This window comes from Cucurbitaria berberidis (genome assembly GCF_010015615.1).
Source record: "Cucurbitaria berberidis CBS 394.84 unplaced genomic scaffold K460scaffold_6, whole genome shotgun sequence".
Classification (NCBI taxonomy): Eukaryota; Fungi; Ascomycota; class Dothideomycetes; order Pleosporales; family Cucurbitariaceae; genus Cucurbitaria; species Cucurbitaria berberidis.
In genome coordinates, this window is record NW_024468940.1 from 1,167,463 (window position 1) to 1,181,660 (window position 14,198).

Here is a 14,198-nt window from a genome sequence, read left to right on the forward strand (position 1 = left end):
CCTTGGTTCGCCAAAATATTTCCGTGATGCCAGATCGCTCGTTTCATGCTCTGCGTCAGACCTACGTGACCAGAACAGTAAGGTTTGTTGACATGGCTCTTCCCGCTGCAAATCCTCAACCTGCTATTGCAATTACGACCTGATGATTGCGTTACTCGCTGAAGACCGTCTCGCTATGAGTAACTATGGTTCCGCTTGCAATTTCAGTCCATTGGAATCGCTTACCGGTGGCGTTTTTGGCTGTCTAGTTTCACCAGGGAGCAAGCGAGCAACGGTACTAGGCAGTTTTGGTTCAGTTCACATTGGCGACTTGCTAAAGGCCCGACCTACTAAGGCCTCAGAGCTTCAAGCAATACTATATAAAGGTCTTGGCGCATTGCCACTCCGGCTGTTTGGCAAGGATAGAAGAGTAAACGCTGTCAAAATCAAATGCAGTTCCGACACCGATGCCTTTTGTTGTCTGAAGCAAGCAAGACGAGAACATAAACAATCACCTCCCATCTCATACATGAATGGCGAGCGCACAACTCGGGATAAGCACCATGGCATTGCACTCTTTAATTCTGCCGTGAATAGGACGACAGTAGTGTGTAGCAATCGTACAAGTTGGAATACTGAAGACACCGTAACTCCAATTGAAGATGCCGCCGGAAAGGGGGAAGATCGAACGGGGTCACCTCAATATCGCAAGAAATGACCGTGGGATGGTGTTTGGTCTGAAAACCAGGGAATGATCTGAAGACGAGTCGGTTGTTTCACACGACAGGCCAGTCGGAATCATCGTTGCCCTGTGCGATGTAAGGCTCGGAGAGGATTTGGTATCGAGAGCTGGGCTTTTGGTTCTCAGGCTTCATGGCCTGGGTGGGTCGGACGGGCTTAGCCGGGACGTGTTCCTGCACGGCACTGAAGTTGCTACCCTCCTCGAGCAGCTCATCATTGATAGTCTTACGCTGCTTCTTGCCACCCTTGGGGACAGTCGTCCAGGCAGAATCCTCCATGGCGAGCCTCAACTGCTCTTCCTCGGAGGGCAGACCGTTGTACGAATCAGATGTCGATGTCGTGCCGTTGGTAGGGGCATTGCTCGAGCTGGTGGTCGGGGCAGCTTCGAAAGTATCGAGGAGCTGGCCGGTAGAGGCCGATGCGGGAGCTTGAACAGGTCCGCCCTGAGCAGCACCGCGAGACGGGACCGCGGTCCAAGCGTTCGACGTAGGGGCCTTAGCAGCTTGGAGACCGTTCTTGGCCGACTCTCCACGAGCCTCACGGGCAGTGCGTCGCTGCTGCTCGAGGAGGGCTTGGCGTTGCTTCTCTTCCACTTCACGGGCAGCCTTGGCCTCCTCCACCTTCTTCTTGTTCTGGCGCTGCTTCTTCGTCTCCTGGGAGACATCTGCCTTCTGCGCCTGGGGCTTAGCGGGACGGCTGTGCTTCTCAGAGGGCTTGATGCTCAGAACTGAGGGCACCGCAGCCTGGTTACCCAACATGTCAGAGACATCCCTGCCACTCGGGGCCTTGTTCGAGGCGATGGCGGGAGAGGCGACCGGGGAGAGGTCATCGTCGGCGTCGGCGTCGGCCGTGGATGATGCGGTGGACAAGTATGCCTCTGCCTTATTTGCGACTTCCTGGACGGTCGTCTTGACCGTCTTGCGAGGCGCCTTGGCCTTGGCCGGCTTTGCGGGCTTCGGTGCTGCCTTTGGCTTGCGCTCCGAGTCAGTCCATTGAGCTGCGTCCTTCAATGAGCTGGCTGTTGGAGTGCGTGTGGTCGAGCGGCCCCGCGCAATTGCACCGGTGTTCTGGTTGTAGTACCAGTAGGCTGCGCCTGCAATGCCCAGGAACACAGCCCAGCTCATCCAGGTCTCCATCTTGAATAAGGCGTGATATGAGACGGTTCAGGTGGTGCTATCTGGATGCGGGGAGTGGGTTATGGATTCGCAGATCGTGTATGATTGGCCGATGGAAGTGTGGGTGAGTCTCGAACCGCTGGGGTTGATGACTTCAACAAGGGAGCTTGGTGAGGCCGACCTCTGGTGAAGCAAGGAGAGTCAGAGCAATTGAGGAAGTGGCTGCCCTTTCAATTCACTGTGCTGCGTCGAAGCTTCTGCACACGTTGCACGGCCTGTTCGAGTCGACAGCTCGGATACCGTTGCGAGCAAAGGACAGGTAGAGGCGGTGGACCACTTCGGAAAGCTGCTCCACGCGGCCACCTGCAGGCACGTCTGTCAAGCACTCAGTTAGCGGTGACGTCTCTTTCGAGATTTGGTCGCGTTCAGCTGCTGCAGATTGAGGTCGAGGGGACGATAGAGCCAACAAAATGGGTGGTGAGAGGGGAGAGAATGGGTGAGGTTGCGGAGGGAAAGGTGGTCGCAGGTGGTGTTGAGCTGCCCATTCGGTACGCCGCTAGTGGCACTAGGCGCGAGGGCAGGGGGGTGGTGAGCTGCGTCGCCCTGCAGTTCCAACCAAAGGAGCCAAAAGGAGCTAAAAGGAGCTTCGCGTTCGACGTTGGGAAATCATTTCATCTCCTTGATTTGCCCTCGACTGTACGCACCTATTTCATTCAGAAGCTGAAGCCAACTTGGTGCCGATGAGCCGAAAGCCCCCCTCGAGGACATGGGCGCACGGTGGCAACCTGGAAAGGCCACCTTGCTTGCTCGTATGAAGCTCGTTCAACGGAACAGTAGCACCGACACTTTCCGACCAGAACGAGGATGGGGGGCATCTATTCTTCAAAACGGTGACGACTCGTGTCACACTGCGCACGATACAGATCCATCAGGTAATCAAGTCATCGGGCTATCGAGCCACCGTTATATCATTTGCCGCAAAGCAATCTGTTCTCCCGGGCCGTTAGCGTACAGGCTTTGGACAGCCGCCTCCATCGACCTGACGTCTGGTCTTCTTCCAACATAGTACCTCCTCCCATCCCAGGATCGCCCTGCGCCGGCATGTCTCTGTGGTGACACGAGCTGTCTCTTGGAAATGATGGACAAGCCTTGGCGAGGCCTGGCGCCCCATCTCCCTTGCACCACACTCTTGCCAGATATCAACAACCGCTTGGAGATTCTTGTCAAGGCCCCTGGGCGTGTTTAAATTTAGCACGTATTGCAAGGCCCATGGGCTGGTCAGGGATGAGTATGGTATTGAGCTCGTCTTCATGAAAGTTCCAGCTATCATCCATCAGACCAGAATCAAGGTCTGATTCACAAAACTCAACAGAACAGATTACCCCCGCATGACATTCATGTCTGATCATGTATTCGTAGACATGGTCGCTAACCAAGAGAGTTCCCATCAACGCCAACAGTGGTAGGTATACAACAGAAGAGGCACAAAAATCAAAAGAAATGACAACGCTCAACATTGCTTTTTGCAACAAGTCTCCCCGGTATCACCCTCGGCTTTCCGCTTCACGCCACCTGCTCCATCACCGAAACTCGAACTCCGACTCATCGGCGGCGTGGGAGCGTGCAAACTCATCAATCCCTGCGCTGCATACATTGTCCCATGGTGTTGGGCGATCGCTGCCTGAGCTTGATACAATGTCTCGCGACGCTGAGCTAATGCTGACTCCTTGACATCTGGAGGGCTTAGCGGCGACTGCTGCTGCTGCTGCTGCTGCTGAGGATGGTGGTGGTGTTGCGCTTGTTGTTGTTGCTGCTGTTGCTGTTGCTGGGCTTGCTGTTGCGCATGCAATACTTGATTCCTCTGCGCCAACTGCATCTGCCTCGCAATGTCGCCCAGTCCAGGACCAACGATGTTTCGATCTCCTATTATCGTTGCCCCACAGTTGACGGTAATGTTGAGTGTGGAAAATTGCTTCTTCGTCGTTTCATGGGCCACTGGCGCCGCTGGTGCAGTGGGTGTCGTTGGTGGACTTTGCGGATGTGTTTGTGTCGGGCTCTCGACCTCTGTCCCTTTGCCTCCATGTAGCATACAGGCGATGAGGTTGGCTATTCGTGCGCTGTCCATTTGCGCTATGGAGATGATATTCCCATTTCCTCGGATCTGGGTTGCAGCGTTGATAGTAATTTCTGGTGTGTCATCCTCGTCTTTTTCCTCTTCCTCTATGTGTGGCTCGTAGGGACTTGATATAGTTGGAAGGGGTGCATTGGAATCGACAACCATATGGTAGGCTGGTGGTGCTGGCATATCCTCACCAGGCGTTGATCTAGTTGTAGGTTGTTGTGTTGACTGGAAAAGGGATCGCGATTTGGCGTTTTGCAGCGCTGCATTCCGGAACGGATCCATGGATATAAGAAGCTCGTAAGGCTGAAGCCGATATGTGGTGATCAGGATGTGGTGAACCGTGGGGTAACGTGATACTGGTGTGGCGTGATGCTGGGCTGAGGATTTGGGCGGAGATCATGCGAGTAGGGATCGTAAAGTTAGGTGGGTAAAATCTCTCCCGGGCAATCTTCGATAATGACGGGTAAAATTGTCAGAACGGGATGATATGTTATACAGCCTTTGGCGGAGTTGTGCCCGACGGAGGAGCCCGACGATGTGGAATGATCTTGAGGTGTTCTTCCGGAACCGTATGCTCGCAAGGCAGGTGTCTTCACGAGGTTGTTAGCGAACAGCCCTTGAACATCGACGGCTGTACAACTCACATGAACGTCTAACGATATGTGTGAATGTACAGTCTGATGCCAACGGTCGTAAAAGTCGTTGGGAAACGCAAGATCGCATCAGCCTACAGTCAAACTTCAAACTTCAGGACTCACGGAAGATACTTCACATGTCCTATATACTACATTCACAGCCTACCGCTATTGACAGATGCTGAAACGCGCACACAATAGCAAGCCTGCGGCGCTCATGCACCCCTCGGCCAAACACTTGCGTGCAAGTGCCTTGCCATTGCTATTGTGACCCTCGTCACTCAATAAGGCGCGCTAGAAAATCGGGTAATCGTGCTACCATGTGGCCCACTCACAACGACCCACACCATTCCCGGCATTGATGTCTGAGGCGTGGGGCCTATCAAGGCGTCTGGAGATGACTGCCGGGTGAGGGATGGTAATGGTGTGAGATGAGACGACTGCGACCAGCAAGCTTCTCGTGCCTACACCCACGACGATACTTCGGAGTTGTACCCGACATGAGCAGCAGTCGTCGCAAACAGAAAAGACCTGATACCTTCCCGCCGCAGTCCACAATAGGAAGATTTTGCATCGACAATAGAATTCTAAGCTTGGGCGTTACACTACATTCAAACAACGTAGACATTTATCCGCATTGCCTCCAACGGATTTCGTCTTAGTGTCAAATCTGGCGGTCATCAATCGCTGCACAGCCTACAATAGGAAGACTGTGCAGGAACAATAGGAAAGGGGGTTTGAAATGACCAAACATGCAACGCGTTTAGCCGCATTATTCCGCCGAGTGCATTCCCACAAACATCTCAGGAAATGTAAGATGGATAGAATAATGCAGTATAGTTGTGATAATTAAAGTCGCATCCTTGGAGATTTTGTTCCATCAAGGCTGCCTGGATTTTATTTTGTTTTGTTTTGAAAGAGCGAGCGGGGCCCTCTGTTAAACGGAGATGACCCTTTGACGCATTTGCGACAAGTATTAGGCTCTTGCCCTTGTTCATTGCTTACGTGGACGTTGTGAGCATTCTACGTGGCACAATACGTTCAATAAAGGCGCTAAGAGCCATGGTGTTATCAAAGAACAATAGGAATGCCATGGTCGGATCTGGCCCAACGCGCTATCTTAACAATACATAATCTGCTACAGTTACAAATCCTCCGAAGTAGGGCCAGACCGAGATCTGAGTCAAATGTGACGCGATCGAGTCTGGATTGGTTTTGCTGTTGTCGTGACCGCTTCCTGTTCATCTCCCCGATTGATTCGTGATCTGCTTCTCTAAGATCTAAGCCTTCGAGGTAGGCTAGCACGCCTCATCCGCCTATCAAGACATTCCGTTTGTCCTTCGCGGCGTTTAGTGGGAAATCTTACAACGCCTTTTCCAATCCACGGGATATAGATGTGTGACATGGTGACCTTGAATGCGTAGTGTTCTAGCTTCGAAAGCAACATAGGGAGTTACGCTGATAACTGCTGCAATATATTTGGAAACATGGTCGCCGTGCAGCAGAAGACTTCGGCGGTCCATAAGGCTGAGCATAACGACGTTGACCAAAAAAATGATTCGAAAAGTTGGTGCTAGTGAAAAAATATCCTATTCCAGCCTTGGTCCATTACCGTTGCGGCCGTTGCTGGATTTCGTGATACGGTCGATCGTGGTAGAACAGGTTCTCAGACCAAGGCGGAAGCTTCTTATCTCGTTCGTAAAGGTAGCCGCAATTGTTGCAAAGAGTGCGTGGGCCCCGTGGCCCGTCGCGGACAGCCCAAACTGCAGTACCCCACACCCAGCAGTGAGCGCATCGCCACGTTTGTCGTTCCCTATCCGGCCTGTTAGCGATGTCTTCAAAAGAAATGTCGAGGTCAGCCCATACCCTTCTTGCAGCCCGCCATCCTGTCCACCATACCCAGACCCAGCCCCGGGTGTGCCGCGGCCAACAGGACTAAGACTCCTAAATCTCCTCTTCTTCTTGCTGCGCTCGCCACGGCCCATGTTTTCTTGCTGTTCAATATTATTGAAGAACTCGTTTTGCGGTGTGCCTGTCATATTCGCGGTCGATGAAAAGCGCGCTGTTTCTCTCCGGAGTCTTCGAATTTGTCTCTCCCGATCGCCTTCGCGTTTCTCGATTTCTTCTGGCGATAGAATCTCGACCTTGGGTTCCCATTCGTCGCATAGGTGCTCGTGGTCGTACCTCCAGCCCGCGCCAATCGTGGGTTCAACGGCGTCATTGTCAATCTCTCCATCTCCGACTAGCCCGCCATTCTCGCATGCTTCTTTCTTGAGACGTAGGACTGCTTCATAGATGGCATGTGTCATTGCTGCTACCCACTCCCCAGCTAATCCCAAGTCTGCGCAGGTGATTTTGGCGAACATTTCAGCAAACCCCGGCGGGTGTAACAAGGACCATTCAAATTTGTCGGTGTATAGTCGGTTCATCAGGTTGATATTTAGCGTGACGATGCAGCGGTAGGTGTCATCAGGGTTGTGCAACTCTTCGGACGGCAGTGCAGTAGCGGAGGCACTAATGCCGTTTGGTATGCCTGCTGGTGTCTGCGCACCATTTGTCTGTGTCGCGCCATTCAAGACAGGCGTTGAGACGCCATTTGTTGCTGGTAGCGCAGGTGTCGAGGTTCCGTCGCGCGACAAAGATAATATCAGGGGCCTAACCGTCGTTTCTTGGAGCGCAGGCGACGCTGTCGAATGGAAAAGGGGATGCAACGCGACACCGGCGTATTCCTCCAATTGTTGCCGGATCTGGTTCGCGATGTTGAGAATCAGATACGGCTTTCGATCGTTTGGAAGATCTAGCTCATCCACAAATTGCTTCGCGAACTGGTCAGGTGTCGTCAGAGCTTCGTGTAGGTTCCAAAGAAACATGTCATGTAGTCTGTACGCTGGTGTGATATCCGGTTGCTTGTAGGCGGGTAAGCTCTCGTTGATGCCGAAATCCCGGGCGTTTGAGGGCGTTGGTAGCGGCGCATCAGGGCGGAAAGACTGTATGTCCATGTCTATTCGAATCGGTATTAATGTAACTGGGAGAGCCGACTGAGTTTGTACTTGTTTCTCCGTCCTGTGTATTGCGTTAGCTCACGACTCCAGGATCCAACGGCCCATTGCTGAACCCCATCTACCATTGCACTCACAATGTGCGCTTCGGTCTGCCCATCCAGTCTCGCCAGATACCTTGAATGTCGATTGGCGCAGTGAGCTCCTCCCCCAACGCTGCGATTTGCGCCGTCTTATCCACATTGGAGGGATCTTCCCTTTGTATACTACGCAAGCCAGTGGCGCGCCGCGGGCGATCGCTGTCCTCAAAGTCGTCGTCGTCATATGCATCCTCTGCATAGCTAAGGACAGCCGTGCCGCGCTTCGTCACGCGAGGCGCTGGAAGCGTATTCGATGGTGGAACAATTGGCGAGATTAGAGAGTTTCCATGGGATCGCAGTCGCGGCGCATAGCTAGACATGAATGCCTGCGGCGGCGCCGTCTTGCCCGTACTGGTGAACATGGCTGTTCAGATGCGCGATGGGTGGTAATGAAAAGTTGAGGAAGCTCAAGGAGCTCGCGAACCCTGGACGCGTCGCAATGCCTTTGGTCGAAGGAAAAGCGTATGCAAGGGGGCCAGATGCTTCAAGTTGTCTTCAATATATCGATTCGTCTTGCGCCCACTCTGCGCCTAGAAGTCTCGTCTCGTCGTATTCGTTGCTGCGCGTCCCTGGCGATCCATGGGATGCTTTCGCGGGTTGCGATGCTGGAGTGAGTGGATCAGTGCCAAGACACTAAATCTCATCCAGCTAGACTGTGTGTCCCCAACTCCACTTGACTTCGTCCATGTCCGCTATCATGCCCTCTCTTTCACATGTCGCTTCCAAGGTTCAGTCTGTCGCCCAACTCTGAAGCGTATCACAAGCAGTTTTGAGCTAGTTCGTAACGACGTCAGTCTTCAATGTTTCTAGAACGGGCGATCACAGCTCTAGTAGCTTCGTCACCTTCACCACTTCTCTGATACTAAGTTATTACTAGACAAATAGCATGAAGGTAAACTCAACCTATAGAATTTGGATGCGTATCCATACCAAAGGTCATGCTGCTGTTTAAGTGAAATCTGACCAACCACATCGCAGCATGGACAGCATGCTTCTTCACTGTACCTCATCATGGCCGCACCGCTTTTGTCCGCACGATGCTCTCTTCCTTTCTTAGCTTTCTCAGGGCTCCTGTGTGTATTCTATCTACTTATGGTTACTTGGTGCCTACTTAGTCGTACTTCTGTGTGCAAAAAAATGTCGAGCATGCGGCGTAGCATTGCTTCAGAGTCATTGTCGCCTCCTTCCAGTTTTGCTCTCACACAGTTCCTTGAATTCCGTTGGCTGTTACTGCACAAAAGCCTTATTATCTCGTCATTCACTTTCACCTCTCTTTTCACGCACCACATTCCCTGTCCTTAGTCCTATTGTGAAGCCCCTGTACAGTTTCACTCCGACAATACTATTGTATCGCTTCCGCACAATGCTCCTGCAACTTGAGGATACCAACTACATAAGCCGCCTCTATATCTTCCCTACTTAAACCATCGAATGCACAAGCAAGAAGACCATAGCCTGCAATCAAACATCCAGAACTTCCCTACCATTCTTGCACCGAGCGCTTGCGACAAGTCCTACACGGCACTGCTTTCGATCACACACGCTACCCGACCCACCATTTCGATTCAGAACATCAACCGTTTCTTAGCTGGTCTTGGAAATATGATGTTTCAGAAGCCGACTCTGACGGCGGTGGCAGCCCTGCTGGCCATGGTGCCTCTGTCTACAAACGCTCATATCATCATGGCTAGCCCTGTCCCCTTCGGACAAGCCGGAGAACCCAACAACTCGCCTCTACTTGCCAGCGGTGCGGATTTCCCTTGCAAGTCCGTTCCCTACACCATTAGGAAGATGAACGACTGGCCTGTTGGTTCTATACAGTCCTTAGCGTTCAAAGGCTCAGCTGTCCACGGCGGAGGATCTTGTCAGATCTCCGTTACGACCGACTCAAAACCCACCAAGGAGTCCAAGTGGAAAGTCATCTATAGCATCGAGGGCGGCTGCCCAGTTGCGGCTGAAGGCAATCTCCCTGAGTCTCAAAATGCGGATGGCACGTTTCCTTTCACAATCCCCTCGGAGCTGCCAAATGGAGAGCTGGCGATGGCCTGGACGTGGTTCAACAAGATGGGAAATCGAGAGATGTATATGAACTGTGCCCCTATCAAAGTCTCAGGCGGCTCGGACGACAAGGCTGCCTTTGATGCTCTGCCTGACATGGCGGTAGCCAATATCGGCCCAGGCACTCCAACTTGCACGAACAAGTTCAACAACGACTACTTCTTTGCGGCCCCCGGCAAGTACAAGACATCCGGCGGAGTAGGTCCCTTCTCCTCTCTCTGTGATGGTGCTCCAGAAACCGGTGGCGATGCTCCTGCTCCACAAAAGCCTGCTACTCCGCAACCCCCTCCAGCCAACCCTGGCATTCCACCTGCTGCCCCGGTTCCTTCTCAGGCCTCAGCCCTCACGTCAACTTTGCGCACAATCTACACTGTGACCGCGCCTATGGGTTCTCCTCCAGCTTCGTCGCAAACCGGCGGTGTCGTTCCCTCTACAAAGCTCCCATCTGCTCCTCAACCCTCGCAAGCACCGCCCGCCCCAGCTCCTGCTCCGGCCCCAGCTCCAGCTCCAGCTCCGGCTCCGGCTCCTGGCTCTGGCACTGCAGGAGGCAATTCCTGTTCGCCCAATGGGAGCATCGTGTGCAATGGCGAGACGCAGTTTGGCATCTGCAACTTTGGCTCTGTCGTCTGGCAAGATGTCGCCGCGGGCACCAAGTGCCAAAACGGCGTGATCGCGAAGCGGGATTATTCCCACCGGGCCATGCGGACTGCTGTCTAAGTATGACGCTATCTAGCTTTGTACGAGCGTATGCGGGGATCTACCCGGACATTTCCTGTTGTTCACTAAATTGTGTATACAATTGATTGTATGATGGGAAATGCAGCATCGTACATTGGCATCTATTCACTTATTTCTTTGATTTTAGCGTGACACCTGGCTGACTGACTGAGGTAATCACTCTCTTACACTACCTGGCGTAGATGTTTGGAGTTCTTGAGATTCGGCACATACATTGTGTTAGGTAGACAATGTCATATAATTGGGGGCTATACAATGTCTTACTTCTTTTTTGCTTGTGATATCTGTATCACCGTGATTTTATACTGTACTTACTTTCTTCGTCCCCTTAGATCGATCACGAAAGAATCCATAAATACGTCCTTGCATGTTGTCTCCACTCATGTTTTACTTGTTTCTTGGTCATCCTTGAAATACAACATATGGTCGCTATACCTCCCATCTCCTCATTACCGGAATCGTACTCTTGGCTGTGGCTGCGGTCCACCCCTACTATTAAATAAGACGAGCCCCAAAGCCACTGCCAGCGCACCGAGAGCGACCCATTGAGGCACATGTATACCGCCCTCGTCTTTACTCATATATCTCCGTGCGGTTTCGGCGTAGTTCTTCTTCCTCTGCGCAGGTGTGTCATGCTCCTTAGTTTCATCATACTCGTCTTCCTTCTTTACGTGTCGAACCCCGTTTTGTTTTCTGTGCTCAACATCCCTCTTGCTCCACGGAGTGGGGCTCATGTATTCTAGAACCAACGGATCGTCTGAATCGCTTAGGTCGATCCATTCTGTTTGCTTGACCCCGTGGTCCAGCGGCGATGCGATGTTGAGTCCGCCGATTTCCCCCTCCTTGCCTTCCTTTCTCCCTTTGTTGACACCTTCCATCTCGCTCAACCAGACATCTAGCGTTTGGCTCGGAAGCGTCCGGAAGGCCAAGCACATCCACATCTCGAGCAGATTGAGCAGCAAATCAGGACAATCCATCCCCGGCAACGTGTGGTTCCCCAGGTTAGATGACGGAAGTATGGCGAGACAGCCTATGGTGTTGTAGATACTGTTTTGCATGGCGTGATAGTGTAAACTCGGATTATCACGTCTGTAGCGGAAGTTGAGATGTTGCGCTACGCGTTGGCGGAGCGAGCCTGCTTGGCCGATGTACACTCGAACGCGTCTGTCTAGGCCGAGTACGCCGTCGAGATACACACTTCGTCCTTCAAACTTTAGGTCGCCGCCGATGGATTTCAGGGCGTCCAGACTGCATCTTCCGCCAAGGTAGGCCCATACTTGTGGTCGGACGCATCGAAAGCAGAACTCTTCTAGTTGTTGTCTGGGATGGCGCTCAATCCACTTCCCATATCGACCGTAGTATTTCGAGTCCGTCTCTTTCAGTTTGCTCACTAAGTGTGCTAGAATCTGCTTTGCTTCTAGTTGTACTGAGGAAAGCTCTTGTTGTAGGTCGTACATCCTTGATGCGGGGAACTGTTGGTGAGGATGAGAGGCGCGACGTGGAGACGGAGAGCCATTGGGGACCTGGACTGCCGCCATGTTGTTTTATGAATTTGATTGGGATATTGGATGGTATGCGCGATGTTAGGCAGCGTACCCTTCAGGGTTAGCGTCGAGGCAACGCTTTGAGACGAACTCTAGGATAAATGCTGCATGTTCTTTTGCTGCCTAGTATTGCTAGACCATACAGTAATCGCAATCGTAAGGTAATCCTTGAGTTCGGTTCTAATGTTGATGTAGGGAAGGTGGTGTTGTGACGGGTTCCACCTTGAGGCTACCTAGACGTTAGCGCCCATAACAGAGGGCGAATATACCTGATTTGGCAGTTTACATAACCCCGTCGATTACGGACCCCCTCCGGCCCGCGCCAACCCTTCAGCTATTGGCGCAGACAGCAAGATCGTTCTGCCTGTGATCACGTTCCAAGTGCTGGCCTTTGAATACATCTGCCTTACTTCTGAGGTGCTGGAGGAGCAGCATATCTGCACCGAGACACGTTAGAATTCTGAATGTAGTTAAAGCTCGTCTGTGTATGGTATTTCAACATTTCAATTTCCGTGAATCGATCATGGCTATGGTCAGATTCGTTGAGTCACGAAGTCCCAAGTATCACGGAAGAGAAGCGGGTTAGATGGACTTGACGATTGATTGTTTCCTTGATATCGCTCTGATCATGCACGCTATTCGGAAAAAACGCCTCGACAGCGTTTCCAAGATCTTGGTCCAACCTCATGTACTGTGAGGGTCGTGGTCTTCTGCTACATGATTTGATCTTTTACCTGTAGCTTACAGCATTGCTTCCGGTGTGGGTTTTCCTTGCCTGTCGGCGAGGAGCCCTACTCCTCTATTGTCTTGACACACTCCCATCCGCCGCTCAACCTCTCCTTCCAGAGACTGACCCGGTTGTCGCCGGTGCTTACTGCCAATACGTTGCCGCTCAGACTCCAGCTCACGCGCCACGCAACGGCATCGACGTTAAGAAGAGTAGACTTCCAGTCACCTAATCACTGTCAGCGCTTATTCTATACTTATTTCCCTCGTGTACGTACGCAAGTCTGAAGATGTCCAGATGCGCACAGTCTTGTCTTGCGACGCGGACGCAATGTATGACTTGGAGAGAACCGTAGGTGACCAAGCAACATCGCGCACCCAGTCGGTGTGTCCTGGCAATATCTCAGAGTTCTGCCAGCTTCCAGTCTCGGCGCTGAATTCCCAGATCTTGACCTGGCAATCGCTTCCACCTGTAACAAATCGCCTCGCAGCGCCCGTTTGGTTTCCACTCGCGCTAATGACCTGTCCTGGAGCAACAGCAGGAGCCCAAGACACACTGTTCACACCACTGCCGCATGCTTGGAAGATCTGATGTGTCCATGCATTATCCTTGAACTCGAGGACCGAGACATTTCCGTCAGAGGAAGCGCAGGCGAGAAGGCAGCCTGCTTCGTGCGGTGCCCAAGCAACTAGGTTTACGGATGCGGTGTGTAGGGCAACGTCGTAGATCTTCTGCCAGGTGGAGGATTGTTCGCGCCAGATCAGGACCTTGCCGTCGTAGGAGGAGGATGCGAGGATATTGCCGTATTTTGGGTGCGCCCATGCTACACACCACACAGCGCCTTCATGTCTGCCCAGCTGTCAACACCGAGTGCTTCTGAATCATGAGCGGTGACGTACCCTCGCAGCGTCTCCACCAGTGTGTGCTTCTCGCCCTCGACCTCGAAGATCTTGATCGTCTTGTCTGAAGAGCATGTCGCTAATCGCCGACCATAGTAGTCCAGTACGGCGTCATGCTGTGTTTCATTAGCTTCCATTGAGAGCAAGTCGATGTCTTGTCCAGGGCCTGCCATTGCGCTGTCGGCGACAGGGTCCCTATTCTTGTGTACAGGCGCGGACTTCGAAGTGAACTCGTAGACGTACAATCATTTCATCGTGGCCTGTATTCGCAATTACGTTTGCCTGGAATGCGGAAACCGCGAGTTAGCGGGAGAAGTTCGGGTGGGCAGGCGCGTCTGCGAGTGGGGAAGGTGTACCATTTTCGTTGTGTAGCAGGGTTGTGATGGCTGAGCCGTGGATTGGTGGAGGGGTGCTTTCGGTGTGAAGTTCAAGAAGTTGAGAAGTTGACACGCGCTTGATGTACTGGAGCTTGAACTTGCGATGTGTTGCTGTGTCCTGAAT

At 52.5% G+C, this 14,198-nt stretch overlaps 6 protein-coding genes across 6 annotated transcripts; 1 reads left to right on the forward strand and 5 right to left on the reverse strand.

Moving 5' to 3' along the window:
- Nucleotides 1–755: 755 nt before the first annotated feature.
- K460DRAFT_294550 (uncharacterized protein) lies at nucleotides 756–1,856 on the reverse strand (the record flags this gene model as incomplete). Its single annotated transcript, XM_040929501.1, has 1 exon — nucleotides 756–1,856. The coding sequence occupies one exon, from the start codon at nucleotides 1,854–1,856 to the stop codon at nucleotides 756–758; it is 1,101 nt and encodes a 366-aa protein (XP_040783591.1).
- Nucleotides 1,857–3,345: 1,489 nt separating this feature from the next.
- K460DRAFT_410421 (uncharacterized protein) lies at nucleotides 3,346–4,140 on the reverse strand (the record flags this gene model as incomplete). The annotated part of the gene is made up of 1 exon (XM_040937375.1): nucleotides 3,346–4,140. The coding sequence occupies one exon, from the start codon at nucleotides 4,138–4,140 to the stop codon at nucleotides 3,346–3,348; it is 795 nt and encodes a 264-aa protein (XP_040783592.1).
- Nucleotides 4,141–6,200: 2,060 nt separating this feature from the next.
- Nucleotides 6,201–8,093, reverse strand: K460DRAFT_380766 (SNF5-domain-containing protein; the record flags this gene model as incomplete). The annotated part of the gene is made up of 3 exons (XM_040935290.1): nucleotides 6,201–6,405; nucleotides 6,459–7,655; nucleotides 7,729–8,093. The coding sequence occupies 3 exons, from the start codon at nucleotides 8,091–8,093 to the stop codon at nucleotides 6,201–6,203; spliced, it is 1,767 nt and encodes a 588-aa protein (XP_040783593.1).
- Nucleotides 8,094–9,333: 1,240 nt separating this feature from the next.
- K460DRAFT_398902 (lytic polysaccharide monooxygenase) lies at nucleotides 9,334–10,506 on the forward strand (the record flags this gene model as incomplete). Its single annotated transcript, XM_040936216.1, has 1 exon — nucleotides 9,334–10,506. One exon carries the CDS (start codon nucleotides 9,334–9,336, stop codon nucleotides 10,504–10,506), a length of 1,173 nt encoding a protein of 390 aa, XP_040783594.1.
- Nucleotides 10,507–10,730: 224 nt separating this feature from the next.
- K460DRAFT_371030 (uncharacterized protein) lies at nucleotides 10,731–12,268 on the reverse strand. Its single transcript, XM_040934263.1, has one exon. The coding sequence runs from the start codon at nucleotides 12,063–12,065 to the stop codon at nucleotides 10,977–10,979; it is 1,089 nt and encodes a 362-aa protein (XP_040783595.1). The 5' UTR covers nucleotides 12,066–12,268; the 3' UTR covers nucleotides 10,731–10,976.
- Nucleotides 12,269–12,649: 381 nt separating this feature from the next.
- Nucleotides 12,650–14,198, reverse strand: K460DRAFT_371031 (Sec13 protein-like protein). Its single transcript, XM_040934264.1, has 5 exons — nucleotides 14,054–14,198; nucleotides 13,941–13,979; nucleotides 13,698–13,813; nucleotides 13,076–13,647; nucleotides 12,650–13,026 (listed from the first exon to the last, which is right to left on the reverse strand). The coding sequence occupies exons 1-5, from the start codon at nucleotides 14,054–14,056 to the stop codon at nucleotides 12,863–12,865; spliced, it is 894 nt and encodes a 297-aa protein (XP_040783596.1). The 5' UTR covers nucleotides 14,057–14,198; the 3' UTR covers nucleotides 12,650–12,862.